Raw genomic sequence first — 20,560 nt, forward strand, 5'->3', positions numbered from 1 at the left:
GAGTTGATTCAGTTGCTAGAAAACTTTTAAGTATGTTTAACAACTTGGATACCTATATTTTTTTCTAATTTTTAATTTTATAAAATCTAAATATAGATCAAGTATTTCTAATGAAACTTTTTGTGTCCAAATTGAGCAGATTTCAAAGATTTAGTATAAAAAGGAGTATAAAGTATTGCATTAGTACTTGCTTATATTGTTACATATTAAAATCATAACATCCTGGATATATTAGATAAAATATACTGCTGTAACCAAAATACATGATAATAATAACTTAGAAGAGGAAAAGTTATTTTGGCTCACAGTTTTAGAGGTTCAGTTCATGGCTGGCCAACTCCATTGTTCTAGTGAGGCAGAACATCATGGCGGAAGGACATGGGAAGAGAAGCTATCAGCTCCTTGCAGCCAGGAAGGAGGGAGAGGGAGAGGGAGGGGGAGGGGAGGGGAGGGGGAGGGGGAGAGAGAGAGGGAGGGGGAGGGAAGGGGGAGGGGAAGAGGGAGAGGATGAGAATCCCTAAGGGCATACCCTTAGAGACCTACTACCTCTAGCCCTACCCCACATCTCCAGTTACCACTAGTTAGCCCATTTTACAGCTCTCATAATCTAATAATTTCAGCTCTGAACATTTCTGCATTATCTCACACATGAGCTTTTGGGGGACTTGTCATGTCCAAACCACAATACTCCCCTATTGTGTTTTACTTTTTTAATTGACTGCAAGAACATTCAAAATGACAAATGTGATTTCTGTTGCATTTCTATAGTACAGCTCTTGAATGCACACAACAAAATTTCTTTAGATTCAGAACTTTTTTTTTCTAGGTTTATTTTAGAATACATGGGTTGAACGTGTAGTTCAGTGATAGGTAAATGGGTCCAATCCCCAACACCACCACAAAAGAAAGAAAGAGGGGAGGGTGCAGGGGAGGGAGAGAGAGAGAGGGAAAAACAAAGGAAGGAAGGAAGGGGGGAGGGAGGGAGGGAGGGAGAAGGTGCATTAGTAGCTCTTTAGAGAAGGTCGGATTTATTCCTGTCTTGTATTTAGCTCCTTCAAGTACTTTGAATAACAGTGTGATGAGGCCAACTGTCATGAAATATTTTGTCTTCTCCCATACTTTGCCCTCTTCTCAGTCACTGCCAACCACATTTTTAAAGGAAGGACATTCAAATACAGTACATACAGTCAGCCCTCCATATTAACAGGTCCCATATCCACAGATTCAACCAATTGCAGTTTAAAACTGTTTGAAGAAAAAAATGCATCTCTACAGAACATGTACAGACTTCTTTCCTTGTCAGGATTTCCTAAACAATGTAGTATAATAACTATTTACATAGTATTTACATTGTTTTAGGTATTACAAGTAATGTAGAGATGATTTATAGGAGGATGTTTGAGTGTTATATCTAAATAGTACCCGATTTTATATAAGGGATTTGAGCAGCTGTGGATTTTGGTATCTGAGGTGGATTTGAAACCAATCCCCTTGGATACTAAGGGACGACTGAATGAAGATTCTTAAAAAATAGTGTCTACCACTGTGAAAAACCCTATAATTAAACTACTAAAAAATAGTATTTAGTTCTACAAAGCATTTTAATTGTCAACTGAAATAATTCTTGAATAAAGTGTTTCAGCAATCAGATCTTAACAGTGGACCATCTATGTGTACCAGTTTGAAAATTGCTGTTAGGTAACACATCCCTAAAATTCTGTAAAACTGGAATTGGGATAAGTTGTTATGAAGTTATCTTCATTGCTTTCCACTAAATCCTCTTTGTTACCCCTGTTACTTTACTCCTCGTGTCTAGATTTGTGTGTGTGTGCATTTTCCTCCACATATTTTTTTTTCTTTAGTTCTCTTTTGCTCCAGTGTTCCAGGGCAGGCCTAAGACCTCTCACAGAGGGTTAGTGCAGTTTATTTAATTCATGGAGAAGTGAGGAATAATGAAAGAGAAAATGAGATCTCAGCTTCACCTCAGCTGAGATCAGGAGGATTAAACTCAGTTCAACTCAGAAGACACTGGGTTTGAATCCTGGTTTAAGATTTTAAACTGGGTGCACTGTGATCTCAGGCACTTAGAAGGCTGAGGCAGGAGGATCACAAATTCAAAGTCAGCCTCAGCAACGTAGCAAGGCCCTAAACAACTTAGCAAGATCCTGTCTCAACATAAAAAATATAAAAAGATGGGGATGTGGCTCAGCTTAAGCGCCCCTAGGTTCAATCCCAAATGCAAAAAAAAAAAAAAAAAGATTTAAATTCTTTGAGCCTCAATTTCTTTAGCTGTGAAGAAGAGCCCAGGGGTCCTATCCTATGGAATTGTTAAAAACATTGGCTGATAAGCCTTGTGAAAGTAAAGCATGTTGTCTCCATTAGCTGGGGAGCTCCATCAAGGTAGAACTTCATCTGCCAGTTCCTAACTCATGGTCTATCTCAAGAATTTGTTGAACAAATAAACCCCTTTATTGATGAATAAATGATTGATGTTCACTCTATGTCAATGTATTCTTTCATGATTTTTCCAAAAGGAAATACTTTGGCAGCCTCTGAGCACCTTGCTCATCCTTAAACACCATCTATGACTTTTCCTGCCATTGTCTCCTACTCTTTGTGTGTTTCAACGCTCCCAACCCCTGCTTTAAATGACACACAGCTCTGAACTCCTGCTGAAGTCTTGTATCTTAATCCTCCATATATTCCTGCAGAGCTCTCCCCTATCCTGAGGTCAGAAGCTCTGACTCCAGGACATATCTCTCAACTGTCATCTTTTCTGCCCCTTGGCTTTAAGTCACTACTTTCCAAATATCTTAAATTTCTCCTCATGTATTTATCCCTGATGATGGAGTTGATGGTTTTTTCCACAGCATAGCCACTGTAAAGCTTTTTAAAAAGAGGTCTGGTGCTTTGGCTATGTCTTACCTGTCTCCCACCACTGTTTATTGAGGGCTATATAAATCAGTGCCAAACAGAAGACTCCAGGAAATACTAGGGATTGGGGAGTGAATCCTTTTGATGATTTACTTAACAATTTGACAGGATCCTGCTTTTGGATATATCTCATCAAATATACTTAAGTGTACCTTATGCCACATTTAAAATAATATTTTTGCTGTAAAACGTTTGAAAGGATTTTAAATAATTATGCTGTTGAAAATCTGGATTTTGATTACTTATAAAGAGCTGTTATTTCTTGATAGTTATACATACTCTGGACTTCTTTCACAGTTTGAAAATCTTAAGTTCTTTTCAAATTAAATGAAATCTTTATGAATACAAAAAAAAGTTACTAATTAATGAATCAGTCCTTCTGGTTTTGTTTTTTTCCATATTTTTTCAATAGACTTTTATTTTTTAGAGCGGATTTCAATTCACAGTCAATTGAGCAGGAAGTACAGTTTCCACATATATCCAGATCCCTGAAAAGGTCCCTTAAACATCCCCCCCCCACCAGAGTGGTCCATTTGTTACAATCAATGAAACTACATTGAGGGCTGGGGATGTGGCTCAAGCGGTGGTGCGCTCGTCTGGCATGTGTGCGGCCCGGGTTTGATCCTCAGCACCACATACAATCAAAGATGTTGTGTCCGCCAAAAAACTAAAAAATAAATATTAAAATTCTCTCTCTCTCTCTCTCTCTCTCTCTCTCTCTCTCTCTCTCTCTCTCTCTCCCTCTCTCTCTCTCTAAAAAAAAAAAAGAAAGAAAAGAAACTACATTGATACATCATTATCATCCAAAGTCTATAGTTCATGTTAGGGTTCACTCTTGATGTTGTTATTCTATGAATCTGGACAAATTTTTATAGACATTGACCCACTATAATGATATTGTGCTAAACACTGTAGTTTCACTATCCTAATAAAAAATCCTCTGCGCTCTGCCTATTCATCCTTCTTCCCTCTGCCCCTGGCAACCACTGGTCTGTTTATTGTCTCCATAATTTTGCCATTTCCAGAAAGTCATATAGTTGGAATCATGTGACCTTTTCAGATTGGCTTCTTTCATTTGATATGTATCTAAGTTTCCTCCATGGCTTCAAAACTCAAGTATTTTTAGCACTGATTAATATTCCACCACTTAAATGTTTCACAGCTCATTTATCCATTCATCTGACACCTTTGTTAGGGGATGCTCTTTGGAAGGAGCATTTCCTGTGAAAGGGAAGGGAACATACCCCACAACTCATATTTTCCCCTTGCTGATTGAGGCCCTATGATGGTATGCCAAAGACCAGGTGCATGTCTCTTACAAGAAGTCTTGTATCTTAATCCTCCATATATTCCTGCAGAGCTCTCCCCTATCCTGAGGCCCTATGATGGTATGCCAAAGACCAGGTGCATGTCTCTTACAATTGTATATCCAGGGACTGGGGAGATGTCTCAGGTGTGTCTGTGAACCCAGTATACCCACTGTGAGCCAGACCTACGTAACATTCCATTTAACACTGGCCCCCATACGTCCCACTGTAAGGAGGGGAGTCAAGGTGACGTTTTGGCTCTCTAGGTATGAATGTTAACTTGAGTCTTGTATTCAAAAGTCCTCAAAATGTTTGAGTATTCCCTTGTTTTCCTATAGTTACCTGAGTAGATGTCCATAGGTCCCTTTGGAGATCACTTTATGTTTTCTTTAGTTAGTGAACTCCACGTCTTGTGGCTGGACCATGGGCAAGGGAGCCTGATTTCTTTTTCTTTTTTTAAGAGAGAGACAGAGAGAGAGAGAGAAAATTTTTTAATATTTATTTTTTAGTTGTCAGTGAACATAACATCTTTATTTTATTTTATTTTTTTATGTGGTGCTGAGGATCGAACCCAGAGCCCCAAGCACATGCCAGGCGAGCACTTTACCGCTTGAGCCACATCCCCAGCCCGAACCTGATTTCTTAAAGGGGTAACTGTCCTCAGCCTTCTAATTTATTTGGATTATATTGAGCAGGACGCTTGCTTGCCGTCCTCTGCTTCGTTCTGGGATTCTGTGTTCTGCTAATTGTTTCCATCATTTTGCGTGTACTGTAGCTCTCCTCCAACCTGGATGTTTATTCTAAATGCTCCTACCTGGCCTCTGACAGTTATGTACCTGCCTTCTATTATTCTAGTCTTCTTCTTGTTATTATTTTCATTGCTACTAGCCCAGCTCTGTACCAGAACCTCTGACCTTGGTCCTGGTCTACAGTGGACAGAATTTCTTAATGAAGATGATGCCCCTCCACCATCATGTTCTCTACTGCCTTAATGAATGATTATCTTCTAAGCCCCAGTAGGGAAAGCATAGACATCTGGATATCTACCCTATTATGCTCCTTTTGGAGCATTCTAATCCCTACTGTCTGCCAGAGCAAGCTAGGTATTTCTTCCTAGCTTAAGACTGACCTTTGCTGTTTCCATGTTTCTATGAGCCATTCTAGAAGCATACTTAGACCATCATCAGGATCCTTGCAGAATGTGAAATTCAGTATCCTGGGGAGTGCCCATATCCATAAACTCTTTTTTACCAAATTTATTTTCTGTATTTCTTCTTGATCCACCACTTTTAGAATTCAGCCCCACATGTTTTCTTCCAGCTCCTGTCTGTACCCGTTGGCTCTGCCTTACAATTTATTTAGGGTGTTGTTCCTTCCTGTCTGTAGGAGGCCTAGCCCATCCGCCAGGACATAGGTTGGGATTTAATTCTGAATATTGTCCCAGTGTCAAGCCCCAAATCCATATTAGAATCTATTTCCTTGATCCAAACTTTCTTGAACCACTTCTGGTACCAACTGTGACAGACTGAATTCCCCAGGGAAAAATTCTGAAATGTAGATTAGTCATATAAGACATTTCTTAGGACATATTCTTGAGATTGGCATCATAGAAGGGAGGAAAAGGAAGAAGGATTTGAAGTGATGCATTCCTGACACCAGCCTCATGTGGGGTCAGGGTCTAAGATGGCCCTCAGATAGTCACCACTTGGGATAAGGGGGACAAACCTTTATGTCCCTGCACTGATCAGCCTTGGGAGGTAGGCTGCTGCTGGAGGGAGACATGATCTTGGGTGAGACAGCCTTATCCAGGGCTGGTAATCTCCAAAGAGGTCTAATAGCTGAGATATCTGGCAGACTTCCCAGCAGCTGGGGATAAAAATTCTTAATTCCTGGAGGGTATGTGGGTGGTGTACTGCGGCATCTATCACACTCTCAAATTCCACTAAAGCCAGTCCCACAGCCATGTCTGCCACTAATGGGGTGGAGAACAACATGCTGCTCATAGAAAAACAAGCAAGTCACAGAGCAACAGGTGGAGAAGACATGTGATATCTCCTAGAGATGGGGAGCTACATGGGAAGCCAGAAGACAAAAGAGCAATGCTTTCAAATAATGGGAGGCAATGCTTTTGAACTTGGGTTTCTGTGCCAGCCAAACAGTTGATTAAATATAAAGAGAATGATGCTGTTGAGACATAGAAGGTCCATGCTTCAGCAACACAAGAAAAAAGAAGACATAGAACCCCAAATAGGGAATAGATAATGGGGAAGGGAAGACTGGGGTCAGTAGCCATGCAGCGGCTCAGAGCAAAACCACTCCAACCACAGGAGTTCAGAAGACTCTAGGAGCGGATTCTTCAAGAACATAAGATTGATATGATTCCTAACGAGCTTAGACATGTGGGGAAATTTGCACAATTGGAGAGAGTTTAAGTTATTAAAAAAAAAACTTCAGAAAGAAATAAACAGAAAAAAAAAAACCATGAAGCACATCATAGTATACTTCTCAGCTTAGTTGTGAATAGTGTTTACAGAGTCACAGTAATATAAACATTTGAGGGCTGGGGTTGTGGCTCAGCAGCAGAGCTCACCTAGCATGTGTGAGGCGCTGGGTTCCATCCTCAGCATCACATAAAAATAAAATAAATAAAACAAAGATATTAAATAAATATTTAACATCTTTGTTATATATATACATGCATTTGATTTAAGCATATTTATGATATATCTACTTAGGGGAGAGAAGATACAGAAAAGGTAGGCATACGTGGGCAGATTAAGGAGAGGTGGCAGAAGTTAAGTGGGTCTTCGCTTTCTTTATTAGAAAACAAATAGATGATCCTGAAAGGGAAAAATTTTTTTAAAGTAGAGCTGGGCATGATGGCTCAAGTCTGTAATCCCACAGTTTGGGAGACTGAGGCAGGAGGATCACAACCTCAAGGCCAGCCTTAACAATTTGGCAAGGCCCTAAAGCAAATTAGCAAGAACCTGTCTCAAAATAAAAAATAAAAATTAAAAAGCTCTGGGGATGTGGCTCAGTGGTAAAGTCTCCCTGGATTCAATCCCCAGTACCAAATAAATAAATAAATAAAATATAAAACATATCAATACCAAAATGATCTGAGGAAAGAGCTCAAAGTAGGGAACTCTGGGAGTGGAAATAGCTGCCAGAATAGAGGAACCACTGATTTTGTAATAACCTGGTAGGATTTCTTGATTCTTTAAAATAAATACATGTACAGCTCTTATAAAATAACTTAGAAATAATTCCAAATTCAAAAACTCTCCCAAAGAATAGAGGAAGGAGCAGCACATGCCAACTCATTCTATGATACTAGCATAACCTTGATTGATGTCAAAGCTTGACAAGGACAAAAGGAGGGAGGGAAATTACAATCAATCATATTCATAAACACAGATGCAAAAGTTATAAATAATATTTAAATATATTAGGAACCCAGATTTAGCAATAGGAAAGCATAAGATAAGAGAACCAAGTTGGGTTTATCTCAGGAATGCAGGTTAGTTTAACATCAAAATATAAATGTAATTCACCACATTAAACACAAAAATAATACGACCATCTCAATATATTGAGTAAAACCATCTGATAAAATGCCACCTCACTTATTTTATAAAGTTTTAGCAACCTAGGAATAAAAAAGAATTCCTTTAGCCTTAAAAAGGCTAATTATGAAAAGCCTATTGCAAACAACATGCTGAATAATGAAATGTGGATATCTTTCCCTTTGAAACAGGGAAAAAGTATAGGATGACAGTAATGAGAAATCTCACCCGAACAGAAATAAAAGGGAAAAAGAGAGTAAGCATGAGGATTGGAAAGAAAGAAGCAAAGCAGGCATTATTTGCAAATTACATGATTATGATGAGAGAAAATCTGTAAGAATCTACTGCTGATTGCACCACTCACCAGCAGTGTGTGAGACTCCCTGTGGCGCTGCATTTTGTCGCACTTGGAAGTGTTGGGCCTTCCCATATTTGGCCATCTGGTGACTATAGAATAGTATCTCTTTGGTGTTGGAATTTACATTTTCCTGATTACTAATGAGGTTGAGTACCTTCTCATATTTTCATTTACCTATTTTTCCATTGAGCTCTAAGTGTTTTTCTTACTAATTTGCTGGAGTTGTTTATGTGCTCTAGACACTGGCCCTTTGTAGTTTGTGATTTTTAGTATGATTGAATTTATCATTATTTCCTTTATGATTTTTTTCCTATTAAAAAATAATTTCCTACCCTGAGATCATAAAGATGTTCTTCTGTATTATCTTTCAAATTTTTATCTTCCTTATTTAAATTCCAACTGTAATTTATTATATATCATGTAAGGTTAGAGATCATGTTTCTTTTCCCCACATGAATAGGTAAAATGCAAATTAAATATCCAATGAAATACTGCTATATGCTCACCAGATGACCACATTGGTAAAAATCTAACATTCTTTAGTGTAACAAAGGTGGAAGAACTACCAGAAGGCTCATACACCACTGGCATTAGCATAAACACTGCAAGCACCCTGGAATACAATTATAATTGCCCAGTAAAGGTGAAGAAATGCTTGCACTCTTTGCTCAAGCAATTCCACTAAAACTCTTTATGTGTCCACTAAACTCAGTAGTGTTTAATGTGTTTAGCATTGGATAATTGGGTTCTTGCTTTATGTGAGTTTGTTTGTTTGTTTGTTTTTAATCAATGCTAGGGATTGAACCCAGGAATGTTTATCAGTAAAGGACTACATCCCCAACCCTTTTAAAATTTGAGGCAGGCTCTCCCTAAGTTGCTAAGACTGGCCTTGAATTTTCAATCCTCCTGCTTCAACCTCCAGAATTTCTGGGATTACAGGCACGTATGCAACCATGCCCAGATTGTGTAGGGCTTTGAGAAATTCACTGAGACAGAATTCTGTAGGTTAAAACATAGTTTTTCAGCACACTAGAAGTGTTTGCTTACAGATGGGTCTTAGGTGTATGTTCATATGAAAAGAAATGAAAAGAAGTTCTATGTTTCTTTACCATGATTTGTCCTTTTCTTCAGTGATAACCTGAGTTAAAACTAACTTGCATTAATGGTAATGCTATGAAAATCATGAATAAGCATGGACTTCCAGGGTTTATATGTATAATTGACTGCGTGCTTCGTGCCAGTCCCCACGTGACCTTTATCTTACAACTTTATGTCTACATTACAGACAGGGAAACTGAGGAAGAGTAGTGGTTTTGAAACTTGCAGAAGTGATGTAGCTCCAAGAGGTAAAGTGGGGACTCATGTGTTAACCCCACATCTTCTCTTGTGACCTTCAACACCAGAATGTACTGCTTCCTCTGGGACTGAAGACACTACTGGGAGTAGGTCCAGAAACAGCTCCAAGAGCCATTTCCTTCATTTCCATTTTCATAGAAGACTGTTAGCAGCATTCAATGGGCCAGGATTTGATGGATCTTCTCTTCTGAAGGTAAATCCTTTTGTAACGCAAAGGATCAGCCCCGCAAACACCAATTTTTGTAATCCCGTACACCCCTGTGCCTGGATTGGGCTTGTTTGCCATAGACAGTTGTTTCTTTGCCATACTGCAGGGGGCGACTTTTAACTGCTTTTCAAGAGTTGTCTGTAAGTGGTTGCCGGGTGGGTGTGTTCAACACTACGAGAAGAAATGGCAAAAGTAAGAATTTTTTTTTTTTAAAACGACTGAGCAAAGTTTGAAAACTGCATGAAACTCAGTGAAGAATGAAAGAGGTGTCAGAAAAGCAATGAATTCTGTTTCAAGATTTATTATTAAAAAGCAGCAACATTTAGTGGTTTCCTGACCTGCCTGAATTTATTAGCCAATTCCATTGAAGTTTCATTTGCTGCACAAAATTATTTTTCATTGAGGTTTTGTCCATTTCACTTCCACATTTTCTGAATTCGTAAGTCGGTGCCTGCGGCACTGCGCAGACCCGGGGAGCGTGGGTATCAGTTTACACACACTGCCTTCAGTAAATATTCCGTCAGAGATCCACCCATTCGCCTTTCCCCCTTCGCTCTTCTCTGGGAGAAACCCTCCCTTTCCTCAGGGAGACAAATTCTGTCCCGGGTGGAGGGGCCGGAGCTCCAGTGCCGCGCCTTCCTAACTTCGTTCGCTGAAACTTACTTTCTGCCAAGCAAGAGCCATGCTCCGGGTGATCGTGGAATCTGCCAGTAACATCCCTAAAACGAAATTTGGGAAGCCGGATCCCATCGTTTCTGTAATTTTTAAGGGTAAGGAAAAGTTTTCTTCTCTTGGGTCACATACTTTTAAAAGTCTGCCTTTAGTTGGCTGAGAAAGCACAGCCTGGGCAGGTGAGGGGAGAGGACTGTCTGCTGTGAAGGTTTTAGATTTTTCCCCAGGGCTTTGAGGCTCATTGAATGACCTGATATCTTAGTTTTAATAGTGTGATTTCGGTAAACCCTTGGGAGAAAATGCTTACTTGCTAATCCCTTAACTTCAGATGTCAGTAAAGTCTGCGTGGGTTCAAAGTGAGAGTTTCAATAGTCTTGCATGCATTTTTCAGTTTTCTCTGCCTTGGAGAAAGGGATAAATAGGAAAAAGAAGCCATTAAATAAACTGTTGGAGGAACCATTACTCTATTAAGCAGCCCCATGCTATTTTTATTGTCACTGGGCTTCTGGTGGGTTAGGTGAAGTTAACTTTTTGAATTAGTTTGTTTTTGCCTTATTTTGTGCCTCTTTGTACTTGTTCTCCATTTCTAAGTGGTTGGGGTGTTTTCATAGGTTCTGTACCTTTTAAACTGCTTAGAGCAGGAGCTTTGAACAGCACGTAGGTGGCTTGGGGATCTGGTTCTATCTTGTTGAATGACCTTGGGCAAGTGACTTCATTTCTCTGAGTTTTTCTTCTGCAATACCGGAGAGGAAAGTTTAGACTAGATCATCTTAAAAAGGCCCATTGTACTTGCAAGCATATTTTTCTGTAACATTTAATAGTGATGGCAGTGAAGGGGGTCGGGTGTGGCTGGTATGATGGCCTGTCCCCAGGCAGTGTGATTTTTTGGCTTTGGCTGGAGAGGTGTGTCTAAATCTGGGTTTGGGGGCTTTACACTTTTTCTGTTTGCCCATTTCTGTTTGGTCATGATAAGATTGCCAGCTCACTTCTTGGCAGGGGTCAGGGATGAGGCAGAGAGAGTGGGAGCTTTGATAGGCACATTTCCTGACTGCTCCTCTACCATTTTCCTCTTCCTCTAGGAGCTTGCCTACTTCTCTCTTATAATTTCTGGATAATGGATCCCTTTCTCGGTTCTTGTTTCCGTTTTTTATCCCTAGTTTTATTCTTAAACCTCTAATTCTCAGGATGAGCAAGAAAATGAAAGATTTGAAGTCTTTTCCTCCTCCTCCTCCTCCTCCTCCTCCTCCTCCTCCTCCTCCTTCTCCTCCTGCTCCTTCTCCTCCTCCTCCTCTTCTTCTTCCTCCTCCTCCTTCTCCTTGGACAGGAGACTGAAGCCAGGTTCTTGCACTTATTAGGCAATCAATCTACCACTGAGCTACATCCCCAGGCCTTTTTAAATTTAAATTTTATTTTGAGATAGTATCTGACTGAGTTGCCCAGGCTGTCTTGAACTTGAGATCATATTGCTTCAGCCTTCTGGGGAGCTGGGATTACACATGTATAACGCTGTACCTGGTCAAAATTTGCATTCTTAAACTAGGATGTGGTTTAAACGTCTGGCTAGCGAATATCTTGTAATCATGTTATGTCAGAGTTCATTTGCATGTATTAGTTATTTTCAAATCTTTTTTTTTTATACTAGGGATATAACATGGAGTGTTTGCATCCTTCACCATTGGCATGTAAAGACATGTAAAAATATATTGGGCTCAATCTGGTGATGTCATTGTTTAAAGCAAATGATATAGATTATTGAAATCTGATTTGTCAGATGTAAATGTCTTAGTTAAAATTTTTAAATGACTAAACCTATGTCTAAGGCTCTGAACATAAAAACACGTAGTGGAAAATGGAAAACTAATGGGAAAATACAGTCTATCCAAACAATTGCATTTGCTAGATTATTTAACTTTAATGTCTTTTCTGATATCTTTTGGTTGTACACATGGAATGGTAAAGTCATTCATTCATTCATCTAACAAGCAATCTGACACATGAAAGAACATTGAACTCAGTGTAGGAACATCTGGACAACAGCTGACTTTTTAGCTAAGTATATGATGACCTTAGTTAACACAGATTTAACAGCTGTATCTCAAATTTCTCAGCTATGGAATAGAGGGGATGGATCCCATGTATTGAACCTAAGCTCTCAGCAAGACATGGGAGATGTTCCTTAGGTGCTGGAGGGGTTATAGCAATGAATATGGCATTTTTCTTGCTTTCAATCTTCCCCAGTGGCTTACAATACTAGTGATAGCAAATCCTTCCCAGTTGTGCCCCTCACAACTTTGAGCAGTGTATAAAATTAAGTAATATTAAGTCTTAATAGTTCTGAGGATACTTACATTATATCATGATAATGTTTATCACTGGGAACTTGGAGCAAAGCCAGATGTGCATTGTGGTGTGGAGTGAGGTAGCGTGTAGTTTGGAAGATACAGAAGCCCTAAGAGAATATCAGTGTGTCACCAAAGAAAGTCCATGTGTTAACGGAAATGTGTAAACATTTTGCCTCTTGAGTACATAAAGCAGACAGATCCGAGCAGTAAGCAGCTCTTCTCAGACCATAAGATGACAGGAAGCACAGCCAAGAGGTGTGTTAGTGCTTGTGTAGACACTGTGGGGCTGTGTTAGTCATTTTTCTGTTACTTTAACAACTAAGCCTAGATGATCAACTTATGAAGAGACCAGATTTATTTAGACTTACAGTTTTGGAGGGTCCAGTCAATGACTGAGCAGATCTATTACTTGTAGACCTTTAACGATGGTGTCATGGTTGGGGCAGGTGGCAGAGCAAACCTTCTTACATCATGGGGAAGAACAAAGAGAGAGAGAGACAGACAGACAGACAAACAGACAGACAGACACATTAAGGGCCCCAACAATCTCTTCAAACGCATACCACCAAAGATCTAAAACCTCTTACTAGGGCTTACCTCTTAAAGTTTCTACCTTTTCCCAATTGCACCACAGAAAACAAACCTATAACATGTGCTTTTGAGGGGACACCTGTCCAAACCATAGCAGAGACTGTAGCTGCACTGCAGCTGAAAATGTGCTGTACTGACAACCAACTGATTTGGAATTGACCTCAGTCTTTTGTGTTCAGGCTCATCTGAGGCCTGAACACAAAAGTTGCTCAAGGTCTGGTATGAGCCAGGAGGATTTGGGGGCTACTGCAATCTCTGTTGTGCAACTGTCTTTGGTATTTAGTGGGGCCCAAGTAGATTATGGAAGCCACCAGGCTTCTCTCTCTCTCTTTTTTTTTTACTTCCTTGTCCATGCACCAGGTCAATGAATCAGCTCTGATCTTAAGGCCAGAAGGCCCTATGAGCCAGAGGTGGCCTTTCTCTCTTGAGTTCCACTTAGGTAGCTGAGCTACAAAGCCAAATCCAGCAGGAAGTAGACTATACAGGCTTCTGGGACCTCTATCAACTCTAAGACATTACTATGTTCCAAGACATGACAGGTTTAAAAATTTTTTAAACTTAAATAATACAATATTTTTGAACCTTTTAAAAAATTTTGCATTGTATTATTTTTCTATGATTTCAGACTTACAGAAAAGTTGCAAAAGGTTTATACACATATACATAGAGAAAGAGGAAAAACTGGAACAAAGATTCATGGTTTCTATGAATCCTGCAGATTCCTAACATGTCAAAATTTTACTACATTGTCTTTATTCTCTCTCCCATGTTCACTTTGTTATACATATCACGTACACATATTCATACATAAATGCAAACTTACATATATAGAGAGTCTGAAGCATTAGGGTAAAAGGACATCATATCTTCAAGCTATTCTTAAAACAGAGAAAAAAACTCACACATCAGTTAACAATGGGGACATATTCTGAGAAATGTGTCACCACTCAGCTATGAACACAGCTATGATGTCACTACGCAAGATTATCTTATGGGAATACCATCATATATACAGTCTGTTTGTTGGCTAAAATATCATTACTGACTGGGCATAAAATCATTTTTTAAGTAAAAACTAATGCGTGTAAAAATAAAGCAAATGAACAATCCAAAAGGGATTATATGTTCCCACCCCACCCTCCCTACGCTTTCTGTCTTCCTCAATTACTACCTGCTGACTGATTTGATTTAAATATTTCTCAGTCTTGTGCTATAGACATGCAAGTTCTTCCAGTCACTGCTACCTGCTAGCAACAATACAGCAGTGGATGTCCGTGAAGTGCCATTTTTGTGAATGTTTGCCTTGCTGAAGGACTGACTCTGTTGTCTGTGGTTTTGCGTGAGTGGATATTGCCATGAACTTCCATTTCCCCCTTGGCTCCTCATTGTTCTGTGTCAAATCTCTTGAACAGTTGGTCCAGAGGAACTTTCTTGTATACTTTATATTGTTGTGCATTCATGATGTGGCGGCATGTGGCAACATTACATTCATAAACAATGTTCATTTCCTGGAGAAAGTGGTGGTTGCCACTGTAGCAGTTTCCTCATTCTGTCTATTCCATCTGCCAGCATTTTCTCTTGCTTCTAGCTTCCTGCAGATCTTTTCTTGGAGAGATGACTGCTGCTACTGTCTAAATGGCCACCAAGTGTTAGGTTATTACTTATTTTTTGAGATTCTTATTATTTCATTTGGACTTTTTTGTTTTTAAATACCAGGGATCAAACCCAGGGATGCTTTACCACTGAGCATCCCCAGCTCTTTTTATCTTTTATTTTGAGACAGGGTCTCACTAAGTTGTGGAGGTCCTCACTAAATTGCTGAGGCTGGCTTTGAACTTGCAATCCTCCTTCCTCAGCCTCCTGAGCCACTGGGATTACAGGTGTGCACTACCATGATTGGCTTTACTTGGACATGTTTTGGGAGTGCAAGCCTAGATATTTCTATAACCTCCTTCTAATTAGTGTGTCAAACTTTGTAGTCTTCAGTAAACCACTTTACCTTCCTGAGAATCCTTTTTTTCTTCTTTCAAAAAATGGGGCAAGCCGGGTGATGTGAGTGCAACTCAGGAGGCTGAGGCAGGAGGATCTCAAGTTGGAGACTAAGCATGGCCTCAAGCAACTTAGTAAGATTCTGTCTTAGAAAAGAAAAGAAAAGAAAAAAGGTTGGGACATAGCTTGGTGGCAAAGCACCCCCAAGTTCAATCCCCAGCACCAAAATATATGGGTCAGTAATGGCTTACCTGAAAGGGATTAATTCTATAGATATCCTCAAAGGCTGTGATTTATCCAATAAAGACTTATCACTTCTCTATTTTTAATTAAATTATCACTTCTCTATTTTTAATTAAATTAACTAAATAATTTATTTGTGGTACTTGGAGTTGAACCCAGGGCCTCACTGATGCTAGACAAGTGTTCCAGCACTAAGCTTACATCCCCAGCCCTGAGACTTGCCTATTTTTAGCAAGAACCATTTTATTATTTGAAATTGTACAGTTGATTCTTTTTTCCACTTAAGGACATTAACACTGAGAGGAAACAAACAAACCATATATATATTCTTATTCCCTATTTTAAAAAATTGGTTTTGAATGTGGTTTTTTTGGGTGACACACAATAATTACGTATTAGTGGGGTTTAGTGCAACATTTCAGTACATGCATATAATGTGTAATGTTCAGATCAGGATAATTGGCAGATCTATCACCTTGGACATTTTAAAATTCTGTGTTAGGAATATCCAAAATCCTGAATACTTTTTGGAAAAAAAACTTTTATAGAAGCACAAAAGCTGCCAGATTCCATCTAGAACCGTTGGAGTATGATGGGAGAAAGAGCTCATGGATCTCGTTTGCTGTGGTCTGTGAAGGCTCTCAGTGAATTACCCACATAGAAATTTGGTTACCCAGGACACCTCAAGGAACTAGTCCAGAAAATTTCCACAGCTCAAATGAGAGCCACGGCATTCAGGTACTTTAGTAGGACCAACGTATTGTATTAACAAAACACTCAGGAAGGCAAAAGTGTTTCATCTACTGAGTCACTCTGGTCACTTCCGGAAGAACAGGGCTTGGAGACTCACCGCCAAAGGACAGCGGCCCCACCCTGTCAAAGAATAGAAACTCTCAAAGGTACACTTCCCAAAGGCACATTCTGAGACTCTCGGCCATTTACAAAGGCCCAATAGCCTTTTAGAAATTGATTAATATGCCTTGTTTTTCCTTTCCTCCTCCACAGCATATTTTACCTTCATCTTCTCAGCCAGAGATGTTGATATTTTTCGGGTTTTATGTTTCTTTTCTGATTATTGATGAGTTTTTCCATCCCCCTAGGATCTGGCCCTGTCACGAGGCATGGTGTTTTTATAATTTCTGCAACCCTGACACATCATTGATGTTATATAGATTTAGGTATCGCCCCTGAAAGCAAAGAGCTGGCTGGAGATTGGAGACATCTTGGTGTGATAAAGTCATTGATCCTTAGTTGTGAAAGGGACCATGGGAAGCTGGCCAAGCTCCTCATTCAGCCAGAATTACACTTACTGTTCTCTCAGGTGCTTTGTGGATGAGACTTGGCAAAGAGCCACTTCACACATTCCTGAACCCTGCACACAACCAGTTCCCAGCACCTGCTATCCGGGAGCAAACTAGTGTCTTAGACACTTTGCATTCTTGTTCCCAGCGAGAAAAATGTGTTGAAAATTCCTATGTGAAGCATTCGATGGTCTATAATACACACACTACTCATAACGCCATGATATGACACTAGTTACCTTACCCACTGTGTGATTTCCATTCAACAGCTGTTCTGTTGGACAGGGGTGTACTTTGAACACAGTTCTCACTAAGAAATAACTATGGGACATCTGGTACCGTAAGTCTTATCAGCTAACATCTTATTGGGCATTAGAATGCAAAGACTGAGCTTTGGAGCCTGGGATGCCTGCATGAGGATTCTAGTTGCTACCTCTTGCTACCTAGTTATTCATGATCAAATACAATCTCCAGCCTCGGTGTTTTTTAATAAGGCCTCCTATCTCCCAGAGTTGTTTGAGGATCAAATAAAAATACAAGTGACTTTACACATGAGAATCCCTAAATTGCCCTAAATTTATTTGATAACAGTTACTTCAGTGTGTAAGGAAACCAAGGCTTGAAAAATACTCACGACATGATTCTAGATCCAGAAGACCAACTAGTTAGAACTCTTGGATGAATTAGGAGACTAGACATGCCAAGATTATAATTTAAAATTAGATGGAAGAGTGAAGAGCTTTGTGAAGAAAGTGTCATTTGACTTGGTCTTAAAGGATGAAAAGAAGACATAAAGAATGGGGAAAAGAACCTTCCAGGTTTGGGAACAGCATAGAAAGTCCAGAGGCCACGTTCCTCTGTGATGAGGTTGACCATGGGGCCTGGTATGGTCATGGCTTGCACTGGACTTGTCAACCACTGGGGAGCCCCCAGGCAGTGATATATGAGTAACTGATGAGAAATAGTCAGGGAGACAACTTAGAAAGTTTACAAGTTGAGACAAATGTTTCCCAGGGCAGAGGGAGGTCATTCTTGGGCTGGAATCAGAAGGAACTAATAAAGGAAAGTTACGAAGGAAGAAGCTGATTGATTTAAATCAATAAGAAATCCATATTAGGCAGACTGAGCCTCACACTGCCTGGCCTCCTCTCAACCAGGTGGGCGGCACTGTGAGAGGTCAACATGGGGGCTTTAGCCCCCTGAGACAGGAGGGAAGAGGCCATCTGGAGACAGAAGAAAGGCTTAGAATTTGACAGTGATATTTGAAAACCAATCTTCTGTCTTCCCAAAGGTCAAGCTAAGATGAGGGTCTCATACATAGAAGATCCTCCTCTCTCTATGCCACTGTTGGACCCAGGACGGAAGGTGTCATGGTCTGGAATTGTTTAATGACAAGGGACACACTCAAGCTGGTTCAAGAAAATCTTGGGAGTTTTTCTAAAGTTAGAGAGAAATCTCTCAGAATCCAAATCCTGGGCCTCACGAGAGACATCATCATGTCCGGCAAGGAGTCATTAGTACTCTCTCCCTCTCTCCCAGAGACTGTGTAGCCTCAGGCCTCAGTTCTTCTCTACACATGGCAGCCATTACCTTTCTGCACATTGGCTACCTTACTGAGGCCGCTTGTGTGGGCTTTGGGTCACCACCAGGTGACTTGATCCTGACTGGACCCTAACTACACTGTTAGTGTCTCCTCATTGAGGTCTTTGAGAGACAGACTCTAGTTGGCTCTATTTTGATCAGATGTTCATACCTGGTCCAATCAGCTTTGGTTAAAGGACATGGAAGCCCAGGACAAACAGGTATACCAGATGTGTCTAATGCACAGGATGAGCTTCTGAGGGACTAGAACTCAGTCCATCTCCTAGTTTAAGGATTTGACCTGTTCTTTGCTCTGTTTTTTTTTTTTTTTTTTTTTTTTGTACCAGGGATTGAGCCCAGGGTTACTTTACCATTGAGGCATATCTCCAGCCCTTTTAAATATTTTACTTAGAGACAGGGTCTCACTGAATTGCTTAGGGTGTTGCTAAATTACTGAGGCTGGCTTTGAACTTGTGATCCTCCTGCCTCAGCCTCCCGCCTCAGTCTCCCAAGCTCCTGGGATTACAGGTTTGCACCACTGTCCTGGCTCTTTGCGTCTTCAATCTGCTAATTGACCTAACATCCCACACGAAGAGACTCCTTTTTTCTATGATCAACACAATAGATGGAAAAGGATGACCTTAGGAATAGGCAGATTAAATTTCATTTCTGGTTTTATTACTAGGAAATTGTCACTGGGCAACTGTATTTCTTTTTTTTTTTTAATATTTATTTTTTAGTTCTCGGTGGACACAACATCTTTGTTGGTATGTGGTGCTGAGGATCGAACCCGGGCCGCACGCATGCCAGGAGAGCGCGCTACCGCTTGAGCCACATCCCCAGCCCGGGCAACTGTATTTCTGAACCTTCATTTCCTCATCTATCAAGTGAGGGGAATAGGGTATAATTCATAGAAATAATGTAAGGACGGGGCTGTGGTTGTGGCTCAGAAGTAGAGCAGCCACCTGGTGTGCGTGAGGCACTGGGTTCCATTCTCAGCACCACATAAAGTAAAATAAAGACATTGTGTCCACCTATAACTAAATATTAAAAAAAAACAGTGTAAGGGTCAGTAGAGAGACAATATCTAAAGCTCTTACCATAGAGCCTGACACATAATTGTTATATGAAAGATGCTCCTTTTATACCCATTCCTTTCCCACTGCTGGGATCATACAGAACCCTAACGGACCTTTCTGAGGAGTGGCCTAGGCTTAGATTTCAAAAAAAGTGGGAAGCCCTTTGGTTGTGGCTGCACAGGCATCTTGAAGGCAGAGCCCATGTCTGATTTATTGATAAGAGTGCACCATGGCCTCTCAATTAGGCACATAGTGGGTTCTTTGTTTTTAGCTGTGGTAAAAGATGCATAACATTTATAATCTTAACCATTTTAAAGCATACATTTCAACCATCAACAACACCATCCATTCACCAACAGAACGCTTCACCTTGTAAAACTGAAATTATGTCTGTACCCATTAAATAATAACTGCCCATTCCCATTATCCCTAACCTCTGGCAGTGACCATTCTTTTTATCCCTATGAATTTGACTACTCTAAGCACTTCATATAAGTGAAATCAAACAGTATTTGTCCTTTTGTGCCAGACTTATTTCACTGAGCATAATGCCTTCAAGGTTCATTCATGTAGCAGTATCTCTCGGAATATTCTCCATTTTTAAGGCTGAATAATATTCCATCGTAAGTATATAGCACATTTGGTTTATCCATTCATCTGCTGACGGGTGCTTCTACCTTTTAGCTCTAACAAATAATTCTACTACAAACAATGGTACAAGTACCTGTGTCCCTGATTTCAGTTCTTTGGGACATGTACTAACATCCTAAAGAGCTGCTCTACTGTTTCCCACAGCTGCAGCACCGTTTTACATTCTTAGCAGATGTGCATGCACAAGAGTTCCAATTTTTCCACATCCTTGACAACACTTTTATTATTTTCTGGTTTTAATAATGGCCATTCTAATGACTGTGGGCATACTAGATTCTTAGCAACTCTCCACTGACTTGGACTTTCAGCTCACACTTGCCTTGTTAGCTCTGAGTGACAATGGCTGCAGTGTAGCCAGCCTTTTGAGGTCCATTTGACCAAA

At 40.1% G+C, this 20,560-nt stretch overlaps 1 protein-coding gene and 1 long non-coding RNA gene across 3 annotated transcripts in view; one reads left to right on the plus strand and one right to left on the minus strand.

Moving 5' to 3' along the window:
- Nucleotides 1–9,363: 9,363 nt before the first annotated feature.
- On the minus strand, nucleotides 9,364–10,805 carry LOC144375014 (uncharacterized). Its single transcript, XR_013434276.1, has 2 exons — nucleotides 10,709–10,805; nucleotides 9,364–9,900 (listed from the first exon to the last, which is right to left on the minus strand). It is a non-coding gene; the product is annotated as an uncharacterized LOC144375014 (long non-coding RNA).
- The window catches only part of Myof (myoferlin), a 151,247-nt gene continuing 140,888 nt past the window's right edge, over nucleotides 10,202–20,560 (plus strand). The window contains exon 1 of one of the 2 annotated variants that reach the window (XM_078037972.1): nucleotides 10,202–10,499. In XM_078037972.1, coding sequence (XP_077894098.1) covers nucleotides 10,412–10,499 — 88 coding nt within the window. In that variant the 5' untranslated portion in view covers nucleotides 10,202–10,411. The remainder of the gene's footprint in view (nucleotides 10,500–20,560) is intronic. The other variant, XM_078037965.1, reaches the window with a different exon arrangement.

Source organism: Ictidomys tridecemlineatus, chromosome 1 (assembly GCF_052094955.1).
Source record: "Ictidomys tridecemlineatus isolate mIctTri1 chromosome 1, mIctTri1.hap1, whole genome shotgun sequence".
NCBI classification, from domain to species: domain Eukaryota; kingdom Metazoa; phylum Chordata; class Mammalia; order Rodentia; family Sciuridae; genus Ictidomys; species Ictidomys tridecemlineatus.